The 27,144-nt window shown below is 59.8% G+C and overlaps 1 protein-coding gene across 1 annotated transcript; it reads left to right on the plus strand.

The window, feature by feature from the left end:
• The first annotated feature begins 8,708 nt into the window (after positions 1 to 8,708).
• Positions 8,709 to 22,183, plus strand: LOC143637779 (agrin-like). Its single transcript, XM_077108474.1, is given in 40 exon segments — positions 8,709 to 8,835; positions 9,196 to 9,411; positions 9,502 to 9,590; positions 9,592 to 9,727; positions 9,806 to 10,030; positions 10,143 to 10,349; positions 11,328 to 11,546; positions 11,618 to 11,812; positions 11,900 to 12,100; positions 12,182 to 12,330; positions 12,410 to 12,515; positions 13,339 to 13,455; positions 13,535 to 13,699; positions 13,856 to 13,999; positions 14,082 to 14,206; positions 14,284 to 14,389; positions 14,473 to 14,814; positions 15,024 to 15,161; positions 15,543 to 15,670; positions 15,799 to 15,913; positions 16,002 to 16,121; positions 16,214 to 16,295; positions 16,297 to 16,568; positions 16,710 to 16,785; positions 16,787 to 16,909; positions 17,068 to 17,281; positions 17,697 to 17,916; positions 18,004 to 18,120; positions 18,295 to 18,394; positions 18,476 to 18,640; positions 18,797 to 18,908; positions 19,342 to 19,470; positions 19,601 to 19,760; positions 19,763 to 19,792; positions 19,862 to 19,946; positions 20,117 to 20,143; positions 20,870 to 20,902; positions 21,149 to 21,373; positions 21,656 to 21,759; positions 21,987 to 22,183. Coding segments are annotated over 40 exon segments (5,841 nt in total).
• The last annotated feature ends 4,961 nt before the right edge of the window (positions 22,184 to 27,144 follow it).

Genomic DNA, 27,144 nt, shown 5'->3' on the forward strand with positions numbered 1-27,144 from the left:
GGGCTCAGGGGTAGAGCGTTTGCCTAGCATGTGGGAGGCCCTGGGTTTGATCCTCAGCACCACATGAAGATAAATAAAGGTATTGTGTCCATCCACAACTAAACAATATTTGAAAAAAAAAATTAAAAAAGAAGAAGTTACCTTTTATTTAAACAAGGCTGAAGTGAGCTTTTCCGACATGCTGGAGTGCGTAGCTAAAGATGAACTGCAGCCTCTCCACCTTTGGTCGCTCAGGGCCACCGGGAACATGCAAAATGTGCATTGTTTAATCATCACCAACATTTCTCATTAAATGACTTTTTTTGTTGTTCCCCAAATGCACTAATGAGATTTTCCTGATCTGTCTCTTATAGTTTCGTTCCTTGCCATCCATGTTACTCAACCGTGGAGATGTATCCCCTGCAAAAGAGGGTTATTATCACAGCTGGTGACTTGTGACCCACCCTGTCATCCCAGCAGCTCCGGAGGCTGAGGCAGGAGGATCGTGAGTTAGAGGCCAGTCTCAGCAAAAGCGAGGCTCAAGCCACTCAGGGAGACCCTGTCTCTAAATAAAATACAAAATAGGGCTGGGGACGGGGCTCAGGGGTCGAGGGCCCCTGGATTCAATACCCGATACCAAAAACAAAAAAATCTGGTAATTTAACTGAGGACAGAGATCGTTGTCATCTTTTGTCTCCTGAGAGGGCCTCGCACGCTGCTTGGCCCAGAATCATAGAAGCTCAGAATGACAGGTGGCTCTGTGTAGCTGACCGTCTAATACAAGTTGGCTGGCATCCAACTTGCGATCCTCCGGCCTCAGCCTCCCCAACTTGCGATCCTCCGGCCTCAGCCTCCCCAACTTGCGATCCTCCAGCCTCAGCCTCCCCAACTTGTGATCCTCTGGCCTCAGCCTCCTGAGCCTCCAGGATTACAGGCGAGTGCCACCAGGCCCAGCTCCTTTAAGACATTTTTGTGGGGAAAACGTGCTAATAACAGGTCTCCTGTTCACTTGCCATTTGACCTGGACCCCAGGAGGCCTTAGTGGTTTCAACTGTGAACCCAGAGGTTGGGTCTGGTCCTTATCTCTGGACCCAGCCCTATCCTGTGCCAGGAACTGTGGCAGGCCCTGGAATTCCAAGTGCCAAGGGATACCTGGAGGACAGGACCTTGTTCAGGGTGGTGTGTGGACAGAGGCGGGCCACCCACCCAGGGGAGCCTCCAGCGAAGGCTGTCAGGCTCTGAGGCTGCAGGCAGAAGGCCGGATTCGCCAGGAGAAAGGTGGCGGGCAGCGTGTATCAAGATCCAGGAGGCTCCCAGACTGTGCGGTCCAGGAAATTGCTAGAAGCTCGGCTCATCTGCAGCTCAGAGAGGGGCTGCGGAGAGCAGAGGGAGGGAGGGAGACCCAGGATGAGGAGTCCCTGCCACTTTAAAGAGTCTGGCCTGCGTTGTCGTGGTGACGGGTCTTGGAGCCTCATTTGCATTTTAGATTTCTCTGAGCTTTGTTACTCAAAGTGCGGTCTAGGGACAGGCGAGGCCTGCAGACCCCATCCACAGCCCAGAGCCCAAGCCCAGAGTGGCAGGTGATTCATACACACCACCAAAGCCGAGGGGGGTTGGAGGAGCCGTGAGTTTTTTGGGGAGGTGCTAAAAGAACTCCTGTAGAGGCCAGGAGGCCGGAAATGTGTCCAAAGCCTCTCCTCCTCCTCCTCTTCCTTCTTCCTCTTTTCCTAACAGGGGCACTTGACCCCGGAGCCCTGTCCTCAGCCCTGTTTTCTATTTTATTTAGACAGAGGGTCTCACTGAGTTGCTCAGGGCCTCGGTTTGGTTGAGGCTGGCCTCCACTTTGCAATCCTCCTGCCTCAGCCTCCCAAGCTGCTGGGATGACAGCATGTGGCACTACGCCCTGCTGCCGTGGTCCTCTTGACAGCTTGGTTTTTGCGTTCAGGTGCGGCAAAGCCAGAGGATGCCTGTCTGAGCTCAAGAGACCATCATCAAACATCCACTAGGTGCCTTTGAACTTTGCTCCATCCCTAATGTCCAGGGCACGTCAGCACCTGCTGCGACCCTGTTGCTGTGAGGTCTCTGTCAATGGACGAGTGGGTGCATGGATGGGTGGGGGACAGATAGGAGGGTGGGTGGATGACAGAAGGCAGTCACCACTCAGGCCTCACTCGGATCTGCAAGGAGATCCGAGTGATTATTATGATTCTCTGGCTGTATCCGTCAGCTAGTTCTGCGTAACAAATCACCCCCAAATTTAGTGGCTCAGCGCAGCTGTTCCTAGGTGTGATCCCTGGACTCCGGCTCCGGGGTGGGGTCTCGCCCTTCTATTTAACAAGCCCCCCAGGTGCCCCCGTGCCCTGTGGTTCCAAAGGCCCCGGTGCAGGACAACACTTGTGTCCACCCTTGCGTCTGCAGGAGGGCAGTGCAGGTGGCCCTCGGCCAGGGTTTCTTGGGATTTGGGGGACTCCTTCCAGTTTGAGTTGGGCAGTGGCTCGTCCTTGCCTTAGCTGGGACGCTGGGACCAGTGGCCGTGTTTTCCGTGGGAGGTCACTCTACAGCGCCAGCCCCGCTAGCCCGGCCCAAAGCCCTGGGACCATGGAGTGTCACAGAACCCTCTGAGTCTGCCTTGGAAAGGCCACCTCCCTCCCCTCGGCCAGGGGCTCAGAGAGGCCGCAGGTCAAGTTCAAGGGGGGCTTCAGGTCGTGCTGGGGAGCCGTGTCCCCAGAAGTCATCAGGGGGCCAGGGTTGGGCACTGTGTCTACCACAGGAATGGGGGGACTCTAATGAGGCAGGTTTTGTGGCGGCACGTGACACCCTGTCCCTCTCCCGTCTGCCTGTTGTGGTCTTTCCAGGGCTGGGGAGCCCCACGACAGCAGCCAGGGCCCCCAGCGATGGCGGAGGGGGTCGGAAGGGAAGGTCCTGAGAGGCCTGGGTAGAAAGGATCGGAGGGCCGAAGTCCACGTGCGTCAGGCTGCTCCGTCCTCACGTCACCAAAAGCCCTGGCCAGACCCACTGTGGGGAGGAGAGCTTACTTGGAGTCTGGTTTTAGAGGTTCAGTTTGTGGTCGGCGGACTCCACAGCCCTGGGCCTCAGGTGACGCAGGACATCATGGCAGAAGGGGGTGGAGGAGGACAGCAGCTCAGGACATGGCCACCAGGAGGCAGAGAGAGCCCTGCTCCCCAGGGAGAAAACAGACCTCAGACGCACGTTCCTGGGGGCCTCCTTCCCCAGCCTTGCCCCGGCCTGGCCTCCTTCCCCAGCCTCCCCCCAGCCTGCAGCTGCTCCTGGCTCATCCCCAGATGAACCCACTGACTCGTCCCCACCTCTGGCCACGGAACGCAATCACCTCTCAGCCTTCCTGCACCATCTCACACATGGACCCCTGGGGGCACCTCCGGTCTCAGCCACAGTGCCACCCATACCTGGGGACAGAGGACTGTCCAAGGAAGGTGGACCCACATCGGTGGCCGTAGCTCTGGGGCTCTGAGGACCTCGGCTCTGGGAACCACCCCACCCAGGCGCCTGGCTCTGCATCTGAGTCCCTGGTGTGGACGCGGGGTCCGGTGCTCGGAGCCAAGCCCACCTGGAAGTGGCACCGTAGACCTTGACCGTGGTGTCCCCGAGCACTGGAAGCCTTCTGGGCAGGGAACGGCCACAGAGCAGGCACTGGGGGAGCAAGGCCACTGCCTCCCCAACTCCCAGCCTCGACCCAGGGCCTCCCTGCAGCTGTGACTTGGCCTCCTGGAGCTCAAGGCCCGTGGATGACGATGACGATGATGATGATTTGGTCCCAGGGATGGAACCCAGGGGCCTTTAACCCCTGAGCCCCGTCCCCAGCCCTTTTTATTATTCACTTAAAGACAGGGTCTCACTGAGGTGCTTAGGGCCTCACTTAGTTGCTGAGGCTGGCCTCCACCTTGGGATCCTCCTGCCTCAGCCTCCTGAGCCACCAGGATGACAGGTGTGCACCACTGCATGTAGCCTCTGTCCCACGTTTCTACCTGTCACCCCGGCGCTTGCTCTGAAGCCACGTTGGCTCTCAGTGACCTTCTTTACTCAGTCAACCTGTCGTTTTCTGTCTTGGAAACTCTGCTCCTGACTCCTCCCCTGGCATCTCTCCCACCGCGGGGCCAGGTGCTGCCCTTGGGGGGGGGGTCCTTCTTGGTGCTGTGATGGGTCTGCAGGGTGCAGAGACCCCTCAACCCCCGGGCTCCCTAGTTTCTGGTAGAACAGTCTGAATGGTCCTGTTTCTTTCGGGGCCAGTCGCGGTCTCAGGATCTACCACCCCATAAGGTGGCGGTGGAGGTCAAAATTCAGACACTGTTTGCAAAGCATTTAGCACATGATCCCAATAATATTAGATTTTTTTTTCTTGTACTGAGGATTGAACCCAGAGGCACTTTACCACTGAGCCACATCCCCGACCTTTTTAATTATTATTTTGAGACAGGGTCTTGCTGAGTGGCTGAGGCTGGCCTCCAACTTGCAATCCTCCTGCCTCAGCCTCCAGATCAGCTGGGTATACAGGCGTGTGCCACCATGCCCAGCCCAGAGGGGGCCAAGTCAACTGAGTCCTCTGTCCCCTACCATTTCCCTCTATCCCCCCTTAGCCACTGTCACATGGAGGTCTGAGCAATTGGTCCTTTTTTGAAATGAAGATGGCATCTTAGAATCCTCGAGCAGCCCTTGGGTATTCAGAGATGTCATCGAAATCCCCGGCCTCTGGCATCTTCTTTGTGACAGGTGATGGTTAGAGACAAAATCTAATCCCAGTGGCCTGGGAGGCTGAGGCAGGAGGATCGCGAGTGGAGGCCAGCCTCAGCACCTTAGCGAGGCCCCAAGCAACTCAGCGAGACCCTGACTTTAAATAAAAAACAAAAAGGGCTGTGCGGTGGCTGAGGGGTCAAGCGACCCAGGGCCGCCCTTGGCCTCTCCTAACGTCCGGCCTTTGTGTCCGCACAGGAGTGTCCCTGAGTCCCAGCCCTTGCTCCACCCTCTTTTTACTTTTTATTTTGAGACAGGGTCTCACTAAATTTCTGAGACTGGCTTTGAACTTGCAATCCTCCTGCCTCAGCCTCCCAAGTAGCTGGTATCACAGGCGTATTTTCAAATGTACCAGAGTCCCTGGGCTGGGCAGCATTTAGGGTGGGGCAGTAGAAATGGGTGATAGTGGCTGTGGGGACACACATCCTGGACCTGGGCTCTGCTGGGCAACCCATGTCTCTGACAGCAATTCCCCTCCTCACACTGCTCCCACCAGACCTGAAGACCCCTCAGAGGTCCGAGCCCCACCTGGGCTGTGGGAGGGGAGTCTGTGGCCTCTGAGGTATCTCTTTCTGGGGGATTGCAGTCCTTCTCCTGAGACACAGGAGCCTTGGGGTCAGAGCAATGCAGCACCCCTTCATGGTATGTGACCCTTGGTATTTGCATGTAATGTGGGGACCAGTGGCTGATGGGGTAAGTGGATGTGGGTACATCCCATTTGTCTCAGATCACTGTCCCCCTTCTGGCCTGGGGCAGGAGGCTGTGACCCAGACAGGTCCCACATCTTCCAGGAAGGGGTCCATGTCCTCCAGTGGGGTGACTAAGGAGGAAGCCAATCTGCACTGGGCTGGGGCTGAGCCCTGAGTGTCTACAGCCTCTCTCCTGAGTCCCTCGATTTAACCCACCCTCCCCGAAGCTGCCCACTTGAGTCCCTGTGCACACCCTAGCCATCAGGACACACATGTGGCCACAAGCAGGGCTCTGGGCGGTGGTTCCATCCCCCAACCCACCCTAGACCAGGAGGAGATTTAAATATATCAGCGGCATCTGTGGCTATAAAAAGTCCTTCCACCTCCGCACTGCAGTGAGAGGGTGCTCCGGTAGGACGCTCAGTGGCCAGGGAGAGGCTTCCACTGGGGACTGAGCAGGGCATGCATGGTGGGGCCCCCAGAGGTGACCCACTAGGGAACCATGTCACCTGAATTTATGAGGGGTCACGGGCAGCAGGTGTGTCTTGCGTCCAGCTCTTCCATTCCTTAGTAGTGACTTTCAGGAGACCTCTGCCCTCAGTTTCATCTTCTGCTGAGTGGGCTTGAGGAGGGGCATTATGTGTGTGAAGGAGTATGCCTAGGAGGGCCTGGCTGCTGTGGCAGGCCCTGCCTGCACCTGTGCACAGGTGTGCCTGTGTGTGTGCTTGCTGGTGAGCCTGTGGAGGGTGGGTCGTCTAAGGGGGCCTGGCTGCTGTGTGTGCTTGCTGGTGAGCCTGTGGGGGGGTGGGTCGTCTAGGAGGGCCTGGCTGCTCTGGCAGGCCCTGCCTGCACCTGTGCGCAGGTGTGCCTGTGTGTGTGCTTGCTGGTGAGCCTGTGGAGGGGTGGGTCATCTAGGAGGGCCTGGCTGCTGTGTGTGTGCTTGCTGGTGAGCCTGTGGGGGGGTGGGTCGTCTAGGAGGGCCTGGCTGCTGTGTGTGTGCTTGCTGGTGGGCCTGTGGAGGGGTGGGTCATCTAGGAGGGCCTGGCTGCTGTGGCAGGCCTTGCCTGCACCTGTGCGCAGGTGTGCCTGTGTGTGTGCTTGCTGGTGGTCCTGTGGGGGGGTGGGTCGTCTAGGAGGGCCTGGCTGCTGTGTGTGTGCTTGCTGGTGAGCCTGTGGGGGGGTGGGTCGTCTAGGAGGGCCTGGCTGCTGTGGCAGGCCCTGCCTGCACCTGTGCGCAGGTGTGCCTGTGTGTGTGCTTGCTGGTGGGCCTGTGGGTGGGTGGGTCATCTAGGAGGGCCTGGCTGCTGTGGCAGGCCCTGCCTGCACCTGTGCGCAGGTGTGCCTGTGTGTGTGCTTGCTGGTGGGCCTGTGGGGGGGTGGGTCATCTAGGAGGGCCTGGCTGCTGTGGCAGGCCCTGCCTGCACCTGTGCGCAGGTGTGCCTGTGTGTGTGCTTGCTGGTGGGCCTGTGGGGGGGTGGGTCATCTAGGAGGGCCTGGCTGCTGTGGCAGGCCCTGCCTGCACCTGTGCGCAGGTGTGCCTGTGTGTGTGCTTGCTGGTGGGCCTGTGGGGGGGTGGGTCGTCTCTGTGTTTATGATTCAAGAAAGTTCAATCAAGGAACTTATCTTCAGCCCTCCCGATCTCCTGGTCCCATGGGCCAGGGAGACACATAAAGGGGCAGTCATGCTATAGGTACCAACAGGGGACCAGGGAGCAGCCCCTCTCCCAGGCTAAGCATGGGACAAAGTGGGGCCCATCCTGAAAGTGGGGATTCCTGAATTAACTTGAGAAGGTACTTTGCTCTGACCAGCTGCTGGTCACACATGTGATCCAGCTGCTATGGGGAGTTTGGTAGGGTCACAAGTTCAAGGCTAGCCTGGGCAGCTCACCAAGACTGTCTCAAAAATAAGAAATGTGAAAATGCCTAAGTATCTCTGGGTTCCATCCCCAGTACCTTAAACCAAGGAAAAAGAGAAGTTACTTTGTCCTGGCAGGGGACAGAAGTAGGGACCAGCATGGTGTGCTCTTAACTGTGGCTTTATAGTGGAAACATTGATGGACTGTGGAGTGAGAACCAGGTGGTGGTGGGGAGGAGTGTGCTGCTCCCCAAGAAAAGCTCTTCCCCGCTGTGGGGTCAGGACCTTGGGAGAGAGCTGGTGGCTCAGGTGACCCGGTGCAGAGAGAGGGAAAGCCCAGGGCACAGATAGCAGAAGCTAAGGAGCCCAGGGGCAGGGAGGTGACTGGGCCCTTGACCCTGGGGCTCAACCCTGGAGACCTTGATCAGCAGGTCCAGCTGAAGCCCAAGAGCACCGCTGGGCATTAGCATGGGCCTATTGGACTTGGCTTGGGAGTCACAAGGAACCTGGGCAAGAAAGAGGGATGTGCCACTAGGAGAGAGAAGGGGAAATGGAGGGAGCTTACATCCTGGCATGAAGAGGGGACACTGGCAGACATAGATTGAGCCAGGACAGAGAGGAGGCCAGTGGTGGTGACCATCCATTATTGTAGGTGTAGCTCATCCTCCACTTGGTGCTTGTGCCCGGTGCCTCTTGAGCTTTGCAGTCATTTGGAAGCAGTTCCTACTGTCCCATTCACAGAAAGGGACACTGAGGCATAGTGAGGTGGGGGGAATGGGAACATGGGTGGGGGCAGGGAAGGCAGGCTGTGGCCTCTGTTTTTTCAGCTTTCCAGGGTTGGGTCAGGCAGGTGGAAGCCTGGGGTGGGCTGTTGGAATGGCAACACCTGGCTCTAGCTCCTGGGCTATGCACCTCTCCTAGGAGATGGGGAGGGGTCTTCTGCTACATTTCCACCACCTGCGGGAGTTGATGGGAGCCCTGACACCATGACTTATTAATGATAATTGAGCCAGATTAAACATTTATTAGATCCAGGCAGCTGCAACCCCTAATGGACCCACCTCCCCCATGGGTACACTGACCTAAGGAGCCAACCTATCCCCAGTCCCAGTGCTGGGCTCAGGGTGGCTACTTGGGGCTATCCCTAATGACTCTGGGTTTCAGTGTCCCCGTGCTCTCTTCGTTTGTACACTGTGACAGAGGGCCAGCCTTTCCCTGTGCCCACACGGTGGGACGCAGTGGAGACCTAATGGTGATGGGGCGTGTGCTGCACCCTGCTGTCTGCAGAACTAAGGGCTGAAATGGCAGACTCCGATGACAGGCCCAGCTGTGCCAACAGCTGTGTGAGGCTGTGCAGAGCAGCTGCCCTGGGAGGGGCTGTGGGAGAAGGCTAGGAGCTGGCAAGAGGCCGGGTCAGGCATGGGGAACACCCAGGCACTCCCAGATGAGGCCCCAGAAACTTACGGCCTGAGTTGGGATGAGCCTGGCCTGCGTGGGGGTAACCAGATGGACTCTGGGGCTGATGTGGGAGAGGGCTTTGGGCAGAGTGGGGCCTCGACTGCTTGCTTCGGACTTGGCCTGGGGTCCTCTCCTGTTGTGTGTTGGGGAATCTGCTGAGGTGGGATGGGAGTGGGTGGCTTGTCCTGTTATGGGGACACGAGGCCCCTCTCCCCTGGTAGAGGGTATAGAGAGTGTTCTCCAATGAGGAAAGGTCCCTGGGTTGGCAGGGGAGCCATCCAGGGGGCCAGACCCGGTGAACATGCACAATAGAGTGTCCGTGACACTTGTGGCCATGCGTGGGCTTGAACATGCTTGCACACCCGGGTGTGGATGTGCCTGTGAGGGTTGCAGCAGTGCCCAGCCCTGGGACCTGGCTTCAACAACCCCTTCCTGGGCCCGACCTCAGTTTGCAGGGGAATGCTGTGTGGCTTTGGCGCGGTCTGTGAGCCCAGTGCAGAGGATCCAGGCCAGGCCTCCTGCGTGTGCAAGAAGAGCGCCTGTCCTGCTGTCGTGGCTCCAGTGTGCGGCTCAGATGCCTCCACCTATAGCAACGAGTGCGAGCTGCAGCGTGCACAGTGCCGCCTGCAGCGGCGAATCCGCCTGCTCCGCCGCGGACCCTGTGGTAAGGGAGTGTGCCCAGCGTGGGCGGGAGGGTGGGCCAGGTGTTGGAGGTGGACAGACAGCCAGGGTGACCCCACCCTGCCATCCACAGGTTCCCGGGACCCCTGCTCCAATGTGACCTGCAGCTTCGGCAGTACCTGTGTACCCTCCGCCAATGGGCAGACCGCCTCCTGCCTGTGTCCCCACGACCTGCCGCGGGGCCCCGGAGGGCACCGTGTGTGGCAGTGATGGTATGGACTACCCCGGTGAATGCCAGCTGCTGCGCCAGGCATGTGCACGCCAGGAGAACATCTTTAGGAAGTTCGACGGCCCCTGTGGTGAGTGTCCGCCCCATGTGGGGCTCCTCTCCTTGGGCATGCAGGCAATAACCCTGACTCTTGCCTGTCCACCCCCAGACCCCTGCCAGGGAGCCCATGCTGACACGAACCGCGTCTGCCGTGTGAACCCACACACTCGCCGTCCAGAGATGCTCCTGCGCCCAGAGACCTGCCCTCCCTGGCATTTGCCTGTGTGTGGGGATGATGGGGTCACCTATGCAAACGACTGCGTTATGGGCCGCTCAGGGGCTATCCGTGGTCTGCTCCTCCAGAAAGTGCGCTCTGGCCAGTGCCAGCCTGGAGGTGGGCTGCTTCCCCTGCACACAGTGTGTCCCCTGCCTTCGTGTCCGTCGGGTCCCTGCTGTGGAGGTGCTGGTGTGGTTCTGGCCTCTCTGATCTCCTTGCCCACCCCCAGACCAGTGCTCCGGGACCTGCCAGTTCAGTGCCATTTGCCTGTCCCGCCGTGGCCGACCCCGCTGTTCCTATGACCGTGTCACCTGTGATGGGGCCTACACACCGGTGTGTGCCCAGGATGGGCACACGTATGACAACGACTGTTGGCGCCAGCAGGCTGAGTGCCGGCAGCAGTGAGCCATCCCTCCCAGGCACCAGGGCCCGTGTGGTGAGCACCCTGTGGTCCCCGCCATCAGTCCTTGCCCACCATCACATGCCATCTTCATTCCTTGGCACCCACCTCCCAGGGTCTTGGGCCAGGGTGGGTCCCCTGGGAGGGTGCAGGGTGTGGAGGGTAGAGGCTGCGAGAGGGTGCCTGGATACGTGGGGAGGTGGTCAGAGATGGGCCTGCACTTGGCCGTGCAAGTCCAGGCTGCAGGTCCTCTAGTCTGTCTGCCCATCCATCTCTGTTCTGCCTGAGGGTACAGATTGCTTGGGTGGGCAGGAAGTGGATACAGCGGCGGGGTCCCTCACTCTTGGGACATGACTGTCACCAGCCCCTTCAGAGGCAGGATCTCAGTTGATTTCAAGGAGCCATTGGAGGGTGGAGGCAGCTGGGAAGTGGCCAGCATGTCCCATGGGGACCAGGGCTGCAGTGACCCTGTGACCATCTGGGTCAATCCTCTGTCCATCTCTCTGGTCTGTCTTTCTGCGTCTGTCTTCTCCTCGGTCCTTCCCTCTAGGCTCCTCCTCTTGTGTCTTCCAGCCTGACCTGCTGGCAGGATGAGGTGCCGCGCCTGCCCACCAGGAGCCCACAGCCCGAGGTCTGCCCCTGGTGCGGCTGGGGGGGGGGTGGCTCGCTACTGCCTGGCCTTGTGGTTCTCAGAGCAAGTGGACAGACACCTCCTCCCCGTGCAGCCCTGGGTGTGACTCTGGGGTGCAGACTCCTCTTAGCCTGGAGAGAGCCCCCACATGCATGGGTGTCCCAGGGCTGCTGGTGGTCGGGGTCAGTGGCCTGTTGTGGGCAGTCAGGAGGCTCCTGTGTCCCCATCTGCCTCTGTCGTGTGTCTGTCCCTTTCTTTGCTATGTCCTGCACATCTAGCTCTTCCTTGACCACCCCACCCTGGGAGAGGGCCTGCTGCGTGGGGCTGGGGGCTCTGCCCAGTATGGGGGGTAGCAGATGGGCTGAGTGCCCTGTCCTTCCCAGACCAGGCTCCGTCCCCGTGCCGTGGGGTGCAGTGCGCATTCGAGGCGACGTGCGCGGTGAAGAACGGGGAGGCTGCGTGCGAGTGCCAGCAGGCGTGTGCAAGCGCCTACGACCCCGTGTGCAGCAGTGACGGCGTCACCTATGGCAGCACCTGCGAGCTGGAGGCCATGGCCTGTGCCCTTGGGCGGGATATCCGGGTGGCCCACAGAGGACCCTGTGGTCAGTAGTGGACAAGCAGGCCTGGGGGGTATGGCCTTCCTGACACAGTGGTGACAGAGCCCCCTTCCCAGACCGATGCGGGCAGTGCCGTTTTGGAGCCCTGTGTGACGCCGAGACCTGGCGCTGTGTGTGCCCCTCTGAGTGTGTGGCCTCAGCCCAACCCGTGTGCGGTTCTGATGGGTACACGTATGCCAGCGAGTGTGAGCTGCATGTCCACGCCTGCACGCACCAGATAAGCCTGCATGTGGCATCAGCTGGACACTGTCGTGAGTGGGGCCATGGGGGCCAGCGGGCTAGGGTCCCACCACTCTCCGGCTGGGTCTGCTGACCCCTGCTGGCTCCATATGTTTCAGAGACCTGTGGAGACACAGTGTGTGCCTTTGGGGCTGTGTGCTCAGCCGGCCAGTGTTTGTGTCCTCGTTGTGAGTGCCCCCCGCCTGGCCCCGTGTGTCGCAGCGATGGTGTCACCTACTGCAGTGCGTGTGAGCTACGGGAGGCTGCCTGCCAGTAGCAGATACAGCTTGAGGAAGCCCGGGCAGGGCCCTGTGAGCAGGGTAGGCTTGGGCAGCTGCCTGAGCTGTGGGGCACCAGCCTCAGGGGAGAACCTGTGGGTGAACTGCCCTTCTTCCCCACAGCTGAGTGTGGCTCAGGAGGCTCCGGCTCTGGGGAGGACAGCGAGTGTGAGCAGGAACTCTGCTGGCAGCGTGGCGGGGTGTGGGATGAGGACTCAGAGGATGGACCATGCGCCTGCGATTTCAGCTGCCAGGGTGTTCTCAGGAGACCGGTGAGCCCCCACCTCCCCCAGCTGTAGGGGGGCAGTGAGGAAGGGGCCAAGGCTGCCCACGCTGACCCCACCCCTCCAGGTGTGCGGCTCAGATGGGGTCACCTATGGCAGTGAGTGTGACCTGAAGAGGGCCAGGTGCGAGTCTCAAGGAGAGTTGTACGTCGCAGCTCAGGGACCCTGCCGTGGTGAGTGGGCCGGAGCACATTCTTGTAGGCTTGTGCAACAGCCTCTGCACTTCTGTGTGTGCATATTCAAAGGTGTATGCCTGCACTGGTGTGGACACATGGGCATCCATGTGTGCTGTGGTAGGCTTGTGGTCTTGTGTGTTCTTCTGAGTATAAAGCACTGATACGTGCACTGTGGACACAAGCCCGTCTGTCAAAGTATGCACCACACTCAGGAGGGTGGGCAGGAGGATTGTGAGTTTGAGCCCAGCCTGAGCCATGCAGTGAGATACTGCCTCATAAAAGCAAGTGTATGCCAACTTCCTACTGCAGGTCAGGCCAGGCTTCTATGCAGGAGGCAGCAGGAAACCACAGGGCACCTTCTGGGCCCTTTTGCTCTTCTGGGCAGGAACTGACAGTGGTCTGTAAATGCCACATGTCACACACGAGTGCTCATGGTATGCTCATGCACGTTCACAGATGTGTCTGTACAGTTGTATATAAATGTGCATGGTTTGGAGGAATGTGAGTGCGTGTCCGTCTTCATGTGTGTGTGCTGCCTTTACACTTATCTGTGTGTCCATAGCTCTGTGTACACACAAGGCTGTGTCCGTGACTTTGGGTATTCTGTGTGTATGTGGACCTGTATGTTTCCTGTGTGCTGGGTCCTACATGTGGCACTTGCATGTCCTTGTATGATTATGGTGGCCTCACCCAGGGACTTAGCCTCAGATTCCAGACCTGAGGGGCATGGTGTCAGGCTGAGTAGTGGTGTGGAGGAGGTTGAGGCAGAGGGGTGGGCATAAGCACTGCCTCAAGTCTGACCCCACACCCCTCTCTGCAGGCCTCACCTTGCCCCCACTGCTGCCTGCAGCCCCTGCTCACTGTGCCCAGACCCCCTACGGATGCTGCCAGGATAATGTCACTGCTGCCCGGGGTATGGGCCTGGCCGGTTGCCCCAGTGAGTACCTGAGTACCCTCACCCTGGCCTGGCACAGCTGTGTGACTGTGCTGACCCTGTCTCTCCCCTTCCCTTGCAGGCACTTGCCAGTGCAACCTGCACGGCTCCTACGGAGGCACCTGTGACCCAGCCACAGGCCAGTGCTCTTGCCGGCCAGGCGTGGGCGGCCTCAAGTGCGACCGATGTGAGCCTGGTTTCTGGAACTTCCGTGGCATTGTCACTGACAGCCGGAGCGGCTGTACTTGTGAGTGACAGGGCCCCAGGGCTGGCTGCCAGTCAAGTCCTCCTGCCTGTCCACCCCCATCCCTGTGCTCAGGCCCTGGCCTGCACTGCACCTGGCAGGCTCTGCAGCAGGTGGAGAAGACTGTCTAGGTACAGACTCAGGCTCCCCTCCCCGCAGCCTGCAGCTGTGACCCCCGGGGCGCTGTGCGGGATGACTGTGAGCAGATGACTGGGCTGTGCTCCTGTAAGCCAGGCGTTGCTGGTCCCAAGTGTGGGAAGTGTCCTGATGGCCACACCCTGGGCCCCACCGGCTGTGAGGCAGGTGAGGACAAGATCTGGGCTGGCCTGGGGTTTGCTGTGCAGAGGGACAGCCTGAGCTGGTGGAGATTCTGTGTCCACCCCAGATCCCTCAGCACTGGTGACCTGTGCGGAGATGCACTGTGAGTTTGGCGCTTCCTGTGTGGAAGAGGCAGGTACTGCCCACTGCATCTGCCCAGCCCTCACCTGCCCAGAGGCCAGTGCCACCAAGGTGAGCAAGGTGAGGGTGGAGAGTGTGAAGGGCAGTGGGTGGGGGAACCGCCTGAGTGCCCTTGCCTTGCGCCTCAGGTCTGTGGATCAGATGGCATCACCTACGGCAGCGAGTGCCAACTGAAGACCATCGCCTGCCGCCAGGGCTTGGACATCTTCACCCAGAGCCTCGGCCCGTGCCAGGGTAGGGTCTGGGAGCCACCACCCAGCACTGACAGGAGGGCCTTGCCCTCCCCGACTCCAGCCCCAGCTTCCCTCTCCTTACAGAGGCTGCTGTTCCTGGCGCTCACCCAACCCCCAGGGCCACGACAGCCCCGGGGCACTTGCCAAGTGAGCCTCTGCTGCCTCCATCCAGTGCCCTCCCCCTGGCTCTCAGCAGTACCCCCCAGAGCCGGCCCACCCCTCCACCCACCTTACGACCTCGGACCACAGCCAGCCTCCCCAAGACCACAGCTCAGCCCGCGCTGACCATGCCCCTCATAGAAACCTCCACTGCAACCAGTCTCTCCGCGTCTGCCTTTGGAGAATCTGGCAGCACTGATGGGAGTGGCAATGAGGAACTAAGTGGGGACCAGGAGGCCAGTGGGGGGGCTCTGGGGGTGAGCAGGGGCTCGGGGACATGGGTGGGCCTGGGGTGAGCAGGGGCTCGGGGACGTGGGTGGGCCTGGGGTGAGCAGGGCTCTGGGGTGTGGGGCAGGCCTGGGAGGTGAGTAGGGGCTCAGGGACATGAGACAGGCCTGGGGAGTGAGCAGGGGCTTGTTGGGGCAGGGCCCAGAGAGGCTCCCACCTGTGGCTAGACTCAGACTTCGCATCCCTAGGACTGGAACTCTCCATGGACAGCAGTGTGGTGACACCTGGACCACCCATTGAGAGAGCCTCCTACTACAACTCACCTTTGGGCTGCTATTCGGATGGCAAGACACCTTCACTGGACGCAGAGGGCTCCAACTGTCCTGGTGAGTGGGTGGCAGGGCAGGTGGAGCTTGAGGAGCAACCTGGGCAGCCATGGGTGCTGCTCCTACCCGCTGGCAGCAGGTGGGTCCAGGTTTTATGGTCTTTGGTCTCAAATGTGTATGAGATCTTGGGGATCCGGCACCCATGTGCACACGTGTGGTCTCAGCCCTAACACTTGTGCGTGCCCAGGACCGTGTAGCTAACCTGTCTCTCTCCTTGCAAGCAAGCCTGGGGCAACTGCTCTGAGGAGTCTGCCTGGTAACTGACGCCAGCCCTGGTCACTAACCTCATGACCATCTGACTAACATCCACCTGCCCCTGTACCCTATGTGGCTTGCACCAGGCCGGTACCAGGCAGGGCCTCACCGCCCCTTCTCCCACAGCCACCAAGGCGTACCAGGGCGTGCTGGAGCTGGAAGGGGTCGAGGGGCAAGAGCTGTTCTACACACCCAAAATGGCCGACCCCAAGTCAGAGCTGTTTGGGGAGACAGCCAGGAGCATCGAGAGCACTGTAAGTGGGGGCGTCCCCCCAGGTCAGACCCAGAGGGGGCCAGGGCAGGAACCCCACAGTGTAAGGGGACTGATTTCAGTGCGTTGAGCGGTGCCCAGTATCCTCACTCACTCCCTGGACGACCACAGCTGGACAACCTTTTCCGGAACTCAGACGTCAAAAAGGACTTCCGGAGTGTCCACCTGCGGGACCTGGGGCCTGGCAGATCAGTCCGTGCCACTGTGGATGTGCACTTTGACCCCAGTGAGATCCCCACGCTAAGTCTCTCCCAGGAGGTGATGGGTAGGGGCTGCACAGGGCCAGGCCATGCTCAGTACCCCCTCTTCCCCAGCCACAGCCTTCAGGGCACCTGACGTGGGCCGGGCCCTGCTTCGGGAGATCCAGGCCTCCAGGCCCCGGGCCCTGGTGGTGAGGAGGCCTCTGCAAGAGCACGTGCAGTTCATGGACTTTGGTGAGCACCAGGCCGGGCCTCCTTGTCTGTTCCCATCCTCCACTGCCCCGCCCCCTGCTCCTTGCAGACCCTGACCACTCCCTGCCCAACAGACTGGTTTCCTGCATTCTTCATGGGAGCCACCATAGGAGCCACCGCTGCAGTGGCCACAGCCAGAGCTACCACTGTGGGCCAACCCACCTTCCTCCGTGACCCCTCGGGTCCTCCCCAGTCACACCAGCAGGCCCATTGGAAGGACCACGGCCCCCCAACACACACACCGGCCCCCCACCACAGCTCCCGGCCATGTGGCTGGACACCAGCCTTTGCTCCCCAGTCCCAAGCAGCACCCAAGGTCCTGTGATTCTCAGCCCTGCCTGCATGGGGGGACCTGCCAGGACCAGGACTCTGGCAGGGGCTTCACCTGCAGCTGCCCGGCAGGCAGGGGAGGCACCTTCTGTGAGGACGGTAGGCGCTTCTGTCCACCTCTCTGGAAGGACAGGGAGGCTGATGGGGGCAAGGAGGGAGGGCAGAGATAAGCCACCAGCAGGAGGTGGTAGGGGCAGGGTCCTGGGTACTCTTCCAGCTCACCCTCCCTATTCCCTGCAGTGCTACGCCCCTCTGTCTCTGTTCCTGCCTTTGGGGATACCTCCTTTCTGGCCTTCCCCACCCTCCGTGCATATCATGCTGCACCTGGTGCTGGAATTCTGATCCCTGTAGCCTCAGGGACTGCTGCTATACAATGGCAACACAGGAGGCAAGGACTTCCTGGCACTGGTGCTGCTGCTTGGTGGGCACCTTCAGCTCAGGTGCAGAGAGGGTGGGGCCTCCTGACTGTCTGGTGGGTGGGCAGGGCTAATGCTCAGTGGTGGGGCCAGGGCCTTCCAGGGAGGAATTTGTGGGTGGTTCCTGACCAGACTGTGGATGGAGCCAGGCCAGTGCTCTAAGCACCTGCTTGGGTCTCCAGGTTTGACACAGGTTCTGTACCAGCAATACTGACAAGCTCAGTACCTGTGGAACCAGGCCGGTGGCACCACCTAGAACTATCACGGCATTGGCGCCAAGGCACACTGTCTGTGGATGGTGGGACCCCAGTTCTGGGCGAGAGCCCCAGTGGCACAGATGGCCTCAACCTAGATACCGACCTCTTTGTGGGCGGAGTCCCAGAGGGCCAGGCTGATGTGTGAGCAAGAGGGTGGAGCATGCATCAAACTGGGTCTCTGACCTTGATCTTGCCTGGGACTCCACCAGAGCAACCTCCATTGGATAGCAAATAGGATCAGAAGAATGGTGTGGGTGTGGCTAGGACCCTGAGCTCAGCTGGGGCTCCTGGCCCTTCCCTGTCTCATCTGGGTGGCTTACCTTTGGTGCCAGAGTGAGGAGGGCCTGGGCTGACCCTTACCTCCAGTCCTAACCCTTAACCTCGGCCCCACCCTCTGGTTGGTCCTCTTTGTGGGACTTGCTGCTTTGTCTAAAGGGTGATGGGATGGAGCAGCTCTGACTTCTGACCCTAACTGTAACCCTGTGACTCTGGCCGCGAGAAGGAGGCCTCTGCCTGAGCTTACTCTGACCCCCTTCCTGTGGCAGGGCCCTGAGCGGACCTCCGTTGGCGTGGGCCTGAAGGGCTGCATCCGCCTGCTGGATGTCAACAATCAGCGCCTGGAGCTGGGCCCCTGGCAGGGGGTTGTGTCCCACAGCTCCGGTGTGGGAGAGTGTGGAGAGCACCCCTGCGTGCCCAGCCCCTGCCATGGTGGGGCACCATGCCAGGCCCTGGGAAACGACATGTTTCACTGCCAGTGTCCACCTGGCCGCTTTGGTGAGGGCAGGTTGGGATCCGGGTGAGGGCTAGGAACCGGGTGTCAGGGGGGCTGCCTTCTTGGAACTCATCTCCATCTCCCTCCAGGCCCAACCTGTGCAGAAGAGAAGAGCCTCTGCCAGCCGAACCCCTGCCGCATGCTACCCAAGGGCGGGGCCAAGTGCGAGTGCCCCGCAGGACGTAGAGGCATGCTCTGCCAGACAGGTAGGGGCACCAGGCTGTCGGGAGGGGACAAGAAGTCAGGGTCAAATATTCAGTTTGAATTGTGGCCCAGTCTTCGGGTCCAGGAAGAGCTGGGATTCGGGTCCTGTGGGTTTCGGTGGAGTTAGCAGGACAGTGGGGTACACGGCATGAGTGAGCCCTGTCCTCCCTCTGCAGTGTCTGAGATGGACGGTAGTGCCCAGCCCTTCCTGGCAGACTTCCATGGCTTTTCCTACCTGGAGCTGAGAGGCTTGCACACCTTTGAAAGAGACCTGGGGTCAGTAGGGTAGGTGAGGCAGAGGAGGGGAGGCAGCCTGTAGGGAAGGGGCAGTGAGACACCCTGACCCACGTGACCCAGGGAGAAGATGGCCCTCGAAGTGGTGTTCTTGGCCCAAGGACCCAGTGGTCTGCTCCTGTACAATGGGCAAAAGACCGATGGCAAAGGGGACTTTGTGTCACTGGCCCTGCATGACCAGCACCTGGAATTCCGCTATGACCTGGGCAAAGGGGCAGCAGTCATCAGGTGGGCAAGCATGAGTGCTGGAGGCTCTGTCCTGGGCTGCCCACGGGGCGGGCCTGGAAGCCTGGGACTGGACAGGGGTAAGGCTGGGGCTCCTGACACTGTCACTCAGTGGGTAGGCAGAGCCCACAGCCGGCTCACTCAGCCTCTTCCTCACAGGAGCAAGGAACCCATAGCCCTGGGCTCTTGGATTAGGGTCTTGGTGGAGAGAAATGGCCGTAAGGGTGCCCTGCGTGTGGGTGATGGGCCCCGCGTGCTGGGAGAGTCCCCGGTGAGTGTCCGAGGTGTGCGGAGGGCCCAAGTGTCCCCCCACCCTGCCCTGCTCCTCCACCTCCTCCTCCTCCTCCTCCTCCTGGGGGCTTGGCAGCCCCCATGCCAGTTCTTACAAAACTCTTTTCTCTCGTCTGTCCTATGCCTGGTCTGTCTCCTCTCTGCCCTGCTCTCTGGCTCTTACTCTGCACCCCCATGCTCTCCGGATGTCAGAAATCCCACAAGGTATTGTCTGCTGCTCATACCGCTCATTGTCTGACACCACCCTAGAGTAGCTCCTCCCCATTAAGGCCCCTGTTCACCATTTCTGTGTGGTTAATGCTGCCTGCTGGTTAGCTAGGGGCTGGGGTGTGGGTGTCAGGCAGTTGGGCACCCTGGTCTGGGACTCAGACCTGCCCCTGCCTAGTGGGTAGGCCCTGCACACCCTCATCCAGCGCCTTCTGCAGGTGCCGCATACCATGCTCAATTTGAAGGAACCACTCTACTTCGGGAGTGCCCCCGACTTCAGCAAGCTTGCCCGGGCAGCTGCAGCATCCTCTGGCTTCGACGGTGCCATTCAGCTGGTGCGAGGCATGGGGTGGGGCCCTCCTGCCAGGGCTCTCCACAGTGGGGGAGGAGGGGCTGCCCCGGGCTGACTGCAGGGCAGGGAGGGCGCACCTGCTGAGACACAGGCTCTCAACCTGTGCCCTGCAGGTCTCCTTGGGAGGCCGCCAGCTGTTGGCCCAGGAGCACGTGGTGCAGGCGGTGGACGTCTCATCCTTTGCAGACCACCCTTGTACCCAGGCCTCAGGCCACCTCTGCCTCCATGGCGCCTTGTGTCTCCCAAAGGAAGCCACCTACACATGCCTGTGCCCCATGGCTTCTCGGGGCTACACTGCGAGAAGGGTGAGCACCTGTGGCTAGGTCGGGGCTGCACCTGCACCTGCAGCCCACCTCACCCTGCCTGTCTCCCAGGGCTGGTTGAGAAGTCAGCAGGGGACCTTGAGGCACTGACCTTCGATGGGAGGACCTACATCGAGTACCTCAATGCTGTGACCGAGAGGAAATGCATCGCCCAGGAGCCAGCACATGGTGCACCCTCCGCTGTCTATCTGATCCTGTCTGTACACACCACACAAGGCAGGACACCATGCTCTGACCAGGCGGGAAGCCCCAGTGTCCACCCCTCCTCCCCCTCCTTCCTTCTCACCTCTCTGTCTCTTTGTTTCCAAGCGAACTGACCAATGAGATCCCAGTGTAAGTAGCCCCTCGGCCCCCACCTGCACCTTCCCCTCATCCATGCCCATCTGTGCTTCCCTGACCCTGCCACAGCACAGTCCTGAGCCCCTCGAAGGGCAAAATGTCCCTCCTGGATGGAGGTGGGGGTTAGGGCCTTTAGTGCTGTGTGAGGCTCAGCTTCTTTCCTGGGAAATGGTACCCCCTCCCAGGACACGTGCCTCATCCACCCTGCAGCCACCACCCTACCCCAGGCCGGCGTGAGTGTGTGCCTGTGCCTGTGCCTGTGGGTGCGTGCACACACTTAGACATATCTGTATGTGTGAGTAAAGGTGTTCCTGTGTATGCCTGTGTGTGCATGCAGAGATGTAAGGCGTGTTCGTGTGGATCGTGTGTGAGTTCAAGTGTGTATGAGCATGTCTTTGCTTGTGTGTCCATGTTCTGTGCACATGCATGTGTGCTGGGGCATCAGGGCCACCCCCAGGCAGATGAGCCCTCTGCTTCCATCTGCCATTCACGTCTAATTCCTTGAACTCTGCACTAGCTTGGGCCATGCCACCAGCTGTGTCTGCACACGCGTGTTGCACACATGTCACTTCTATGGCTCTCTGGAGGGTCATCAGTGGGGCCCAGGGCCACGCGCGTCCAGGTGTATGCTTGCTTTTCCCAGTGCTGGAAATGGGACTTGGGCCTGTGCTTGGCCTGTCTGTCCCTGGCTCACTGCTTCCCTCTCTTCCTGTTTCTAAGCCCCGAAACTCCGGATTCTGGGGCCCTAAACAGGTGAGCATGTGGCAGTGCCTGAGGGGCAGAGTGGCTGTCACCCCACGGTGTGCCTGCCTGTCATTCTCGATCTCTGATCACCTCTGCCAGTCCCTCCATCTGTCTGTCTCTCCTCCACCCACCATTGGTGTTTCCCTCACCCAGCCACCAGCCCCCATGGCCTGTGAAGTCCAGGCTCTGTCCTCCTGCCCTCCCCATCCACCCTGCCGCCTTCCTGGAGGCCTGACCCACCCCTTCACCCTCCAGCGAGAAAGCACTGCAGACCAACCACTTTGAGCTAAGCTTGCGCACTGAAGCTACACAGGGGCTGGTGCTGTGGAGCGGCAAGGCCACCGAGCGTGCAGACTACATGGCGCTAGCCATTGTGGATGGACACCTTCAGCTGGCCTATGACCTGGGCTGTCAGCCCGTGGTGCTGCGCTCCACCGTGAGGGTCAACACCAACCGCTGGTTGCGAGTCAGGGCTCACAGGTCAGTGGGGCCCCCTGAGAACAGCAGGCAGTGCCTGCACTTTCCCAGCCACTCCTTGTCACCAACTGCCTGACCCAGGGTCACTGTCATGGGGAGGAGAGGAAGGAAGGACAAGAAGATGCAGGAGAAGCAGTGTGGCAGGAGGCTTGTTACTGCCACCATCCTGGGCTCCAGGGTGACCTGGTGTGGGCCCAGCCTGCAGCACTGTAAGGCATGGAGGGGGCTCTGATCTGGAGGAGGTGGGGAGGACCCCTGATAATCTTGCCCCACCTGCACCCTCAGGGAGCAGAGAGAAGGTTCCCTTCAGGTGGGCAATGAGGCCCCTGTGACCGGTTCCTCCCCACTGGGTGCCACACAACTGGACACAGATGGAGCTCTTTGGCTCAGTGAGTGCTCGAGGGAGGTCAGGCCAGGGGCCATCCAAGGGCCTCAGTTTATCTAAGGGACAGACTCCATCTGTCCATCTGCGTCCTCTCCCATCTTGGCCCCAGGCCCAAGGCCAGAGGACAGGGTCCTATGGGTGGGCATGCCTACTACCCACCTGTTCCCTGGGCAGTGGTGGCCCTCTGCCCTCTAGCCACAGCTGTGTGATCTCCTGCTGTCTGTCCTGTAGGGGGCCTGCAGAAGCTGCCTGTGGGCCAGGCCCTGCCAAAGGCCTATGGAACAGGTTTTGTGGGTTGCCTCCGGGATGTGGTGGTAGGCCAGCGTCCACTGCACCTGCTGGAGGATGCCCTCACCAAGCCAGAGCTCGGCCCTGCCCAGCCTCCTAAACTGACACCGGAGCACCCCCATCTGCCCACCCTACTGTAATTATTTTCTATTTTTGTAAACTGTTGCTTTTTGATATGATTTTCTTGCCTGTGTGTTGGCCAGAAGGACTGCTGGCCTGTCCTCCCTTCCGTCCAGGCAGCTGTGCTGCAGAGACAGACTGGTATCAAGAGGCTCCCAGGGGTGGTGTGGCAGCTTCAGGACGTGCCCCTTGGCCTCAGGGCACCACACCAGCCCTTTGCACTGTGTGTCCCCGTGTGTCGGCCCCCACACTTCCCTCCTGTACCCGGTCCACTGGCAGACCCTGCTCCCGACCTCACCCTTGCTGCATTTGATGAAGCCTGTTGTCCCAGGGCAGGAGGGGCTTGAGGGGCCTTCCACTGAGTACCCCCATGGGACCTTTCTTGGTCCTTACTTAAGCTGATGTTTCTTCCTTTGTGCTGTGGATAGCCTTGCCCCAGGCTAGCCTGGACCCCAGGACTCCTGTGCCAATACTGTGACTTAGAAATGACATTACCATTGATGTCATATTCTACCATGGACATGGCCTCCACACACACACTCCAGGCCCTGTGAGCAGCCCCTGAGAGGGAATGGGCCACTGTGCATGATATGGTTGACCTCTGTTGCCTGTGTCCTCCTCTAGAGTGATGGATGTCCAGGCCTGGCCACCAAACATGTTCTGGGACCATTGGTTTTATTTGGTGCCCAAAGCAGAAGAGCTGTTATCTTTCCTGTCCTGACTCCAGAGCATTTAAGCATCCTCATCAGGGTCAGTATGAGAAGTGATCATCTTTATCTGAAAGTGACTGGGGTCTAGCCAGTGTCTGAGCAAGACCAAAGTGTAGGTGCAGGGGTGGCAGAGGTGGCCACAGAGTCAGAAATGCCTTAAACTGCAACGTCCACCCCCCACTCCCCGCCTGGATGCCCTTCCCAGTCCTCTTGGGAGTAAGACCAGACAACGGTGGTGGGGTTGGCAGCCTGGCCATCCTCTGCTGGGGGTGGGGGGCTGCAGGAAACTGCCCTGGTGTGTCCTTACTAACTCCAGTATGTGTCTTGTCAAGCACCGTGAAATAAAGTTTGGAAACTTTAAAAGAAGGGCCATGTCTGTCCTCCCCAACTGCCAGCCCTACACCCTGGTGGCGCCCTGCTTGGCTTCATGGTGGGGACACAGGCTTCCAGCTCCCTTAGGTGGCCTTGCACTGAGAGCTGGGGCTCCAGGCTCTTTTTGGTGAGGAGCCCCGTGTGTGGATGAGCACAGTGCTGTGCAGTGTGGGGACAAGGTGGGGTCACAGACAGTATCCAGGTGGCCCCCCAGGTGTGGGCTCGGTGGGGTCACAGAGACTAGTCCAGGTGGCCTGGGGGTGTGAGGTGGAGTTCTGGGAGGCCTGTGGACTAAGCCCATGCCCATCTGCACTTACACAGCAGCCTCCCTTCATCCCTCCAGGATGTGCAATGGGCTGAGGGGGCCTGCCGACTGCCCTGGGGGCAGTCACGCTTGTGGAGGCCAGAACCAGGGCGAGTGGGTGTAGGAGGGTCTTGTGTGGTGAGTTGGGTGGCAGGCAGTTGCTGAACTGGCTCCAGTGTGCAGGGCCACCCATTAGCACTTCTGGGAGACACTGACAGGTGGCCCAGACCAGGGTGCTGTATATGCAGGAGCTTCTGCAGACGCAGCCCCATTCCTGGCAGAAGTCTGAGCTTAGAAAGGAAAGGGAGATGAAGGGGGGCTGTGTGGTCACATAGGTGACCCCCTCCCTCAAACTCATGACTTTAATTGAAGATAATAAGTGTGCCTGTTTGATTTTGTATTAATGAGCACCCCCTCCCAACAAAAAGACCCTCGACTTCAGACCCAGGGACCCAGGGAGTCCTCGGGTATTCACTTCCTACCCCCTCACTAACTTGTTCTTTAAGGAGTGTTGGCTGCTGAACACCAGGCAAGTCAGATGCTGGGTTGGGGGAGGCAGGTGCTGGGGGTTGCAAGAGGCAGTGGTGCTGGTGGGGGCTGCCCTAGTTTAGGCTTCAGGGAGGGTGGGGAGTACCCGACCAGCTAAAGATATCAACCCTTACCCAAGCACAGGGATTGCAAGGCACATCTGCACCATGGGTGGCATATGTAAGTGTCCCGAGTCTGGACAGAGGTTCTTGGGGCAGAAAGGAAGCATAGGAACGGCCAGAGGCCAGGGCCAGGTCAGAGAAGCCATGGAGGGTGAAGCTGTTGGGGCTTGGGGAGGACTTTAGGGATGAAATATTCAGGCTTCATGAGAAGGCCTGCCCTGGGACGCAGGGTGCTTGGGAGAGCCCTGTGGCCCAGCTGGATGGGGTTTGGGTCATTTATGCTAGGAAAGACAGGCCCTGGTTGGCAGCACCTGGCCAGGACCCCTGGCTTGGGGAGCTCGGGCCCCTCATGGACTCCAGCATTTACATGGCCTGCTGCAGGGTGAGCCAAGGTGGAGGAGAGGACCACAGGGAAGGTGAGGACCCAGAAGGGAAGCCCAGGAGAGGGAGAGGGTGACATGCCCTTCTGGGATCTGGGTGAGTCAGAGAGGAAGTCAGGACAGCACTGACCCTGCTCTCTGGGGCGACAGTGCATCGGGTGCAGGAGCAAAGGCTGAAGTCAAAGACCCCAGGGGAGATGGTTCCAGGCCACAGTGGACCCTTCTTGAAAGTCTGCATGACCCCAGAAGAGTAGTGGCTGTGAACCCCAGGACACAAGCAGGCTTGACCACAGCTAGGGTGCCCCTGTGGCAAGGAAGTGAAGAGACTGCAGCAAGGAAGGGGATGACCTGGTGTCCACCTCCCACCTCTGCCTGGAATTCCGGGGCTGCGGTGGGGGAGCGGGGTTCTACTCCGCCCTCCTCTGGCTTGGCCGCCCCTAATCGGAGCGAGCACAGGAGATTCTTGGAAGGAGCAGCTTCCAGCCTAGGGCTGATCCCTTAGTAATCGTGTAGACTGAGTGGCAAGGCCATAGGCCACTAGGGCCGTGGGGCCGTGATACGCCTTAACATTCGGAACCCGGAATCCCGTGCGCATCCCTTTGCTCTGAAGTGCGGATACCCTGGGAAACTTTAGCACCTTTATATGGAGTTCCCGGGCTCCAAGGCCGATGGGGCGGTTGCAGGGGCGGGGGTTTGCATTTTAATGAAGCCGGCAGGGGTGGGGCCTCTGTGGGACTGGTTAGCCGGAGGGCACAGCTGCGGAGTTCGGGGGCTGGCCGGGGGCTGGCGCATCGGAGAGCGGCTCTGGTGCTGACGTGACCTCGCAAAGATGCGCCTAGCCTGCGTGCAGCCGGATACGTGCATGCCAAGAGATGCGCTGCAGCTCCGACCAGCTCTCACCAGTGGGCGCGGGATTCTTGCCACCCAGGACTTCCCTGTGCTTCCAGCCTGTGGCCTCCAGGCCCAATGTTCTGCACCTAGCCTCCCCAAAGATGTGGGAGGGAGGCTCTTCACTAACTGCAGAGGCTTGGCCTGGATGGAGATCAGCTGTTCCCCACCCTAGGGAAGGTGCCCTGCAGGTAGCCCAGGTGTGGGGGGTGGCTGTGGAAGGACAGTGGCACCTCCTCCTGCTTAAGTGTGGCAGGCCCTGCTCCTGCTCCCTTTTGCCACCAGAGATGCAGCCTGTTAGAGGGCACTGAAGGCAGGTGGGCAGGGGTAGGGATCAGCAAAAGCACATGATCCACATAGCCCTATGCCCTGGCATCTGGCATATCACCCAGAGTGCCCATCTCTGGTGCTTGGTCAGGCTGGAGTTCACAGGAGAGGTCCCCAGTGGTACTGAGCAACCGTCCCCAGATCAGGGTCCTGGGATCTCTGGGTAGAGAGTGAGGTGTGGGATGCAGGCAGGACAGGCCTGGCACAGTCTTGGGCCCTCACAGGCTGAGGAACTGTGAAAGTGAGTTGGATCACAGAACTTGCAAGCCAGCAGCCTCGTGATTCCAAGGTATAATGTCCAGTTGGATACCAAGAAACAGAGCTACATGTGTATGATCCATCTCAGAAACTGGCTGGAGTGGCCCCTGGGTCCCCTGGACCTCATTCTTACTTGTCCTTTGAGTACAGGACTGGTTCTCAGAGAGGGTCATGTCTGTGTCATGTGCGTGTGACCCAGGTTGGTCTGGGAAAGCCCCAGGTGGGGCTCTGCTCACCTGCTCCCCCTCCCTCCCTCACCTGTGATGACTGTTCGTCCTCTGGTCCTGGGCCCCTGCCCACAACCCTATCAGGCCTGACAGGCCCCACCAAATTGTAGAGCCACGCCCTCCCCCTGCCCTCTCACCATGGTTTGTGGGTCAACAGGCACCACTCACCCCCCCCCCACTCAGCATAGCGAGGCAGGATGGGGACAGGACTGGTTCTGTGCCCATGCTAGAGCCTGGGAGGATCTGCACCCCATGGGGACAAGCCTACTGTACCCCCCTGAGTTGGAGAGGAAGCACATCTCGGTCCACTTGGTCCTGTATAGTCGGGACAGATCCTGGTTGGATTTTTCTGGAATAGGAATAGCTGGGGCCAGGGAAGGGCTGGGATAAAGACCTCCAGGTGCTCTGGGGAACTGACCCCCATCCCTGGAGTCTGGCCTGGAATACTTTCCCACCACCACAGACAGGCATGTCTGCACCCAAGTGTGCTTAATCCCTTTGAACCGAAGTTCCTGCTCTGGGTGTGTGCAGGTGTATTGATGAGCTGTGGTGTGTCCCCTGACCCATATTTGTGGGGTAATGTCCCTGGGTCCATATCTACAAGGGACATCAAGGCCAAGGCTGTGAGGGGATCTGGGCCCACCATGGCCAGTATGGGTTCAGGCTGACCTCTTGGGTGTCCTTGACTGTCCCTGGGTTCCTGAGTAGCCTAGGCCCAGTATGCTCTGCCCCCGGGTCCCCTCAGGAGGCCTGGTGTCACCAGTTAGACTTAAGCCACCGCCATACCATGGAGCTGGCTAGCCCCTGAGCAGCATCAAGGGCAGCAGGGCTCTGAAATGGGCACCTGTGGCCTCCCTTCTTCCCT

This window comes from Callospermophilus lateralis, unplaced genomic scaffold (genome assembly GCF_048772815.1).
Source record: "Callospermophilus lateralis isolate mCalLat2 unplaced genomic scaffold, mCalLat2.hap1 Scaffold_83, whole genome shotgun sequence".
Classification (NCBI taxonomy): Eukaryota; Metazoa; Chordata; class Mammalia; order Rodentia; family Sciuridae; genus Callospermophilus; species Callospermophilus lateralis.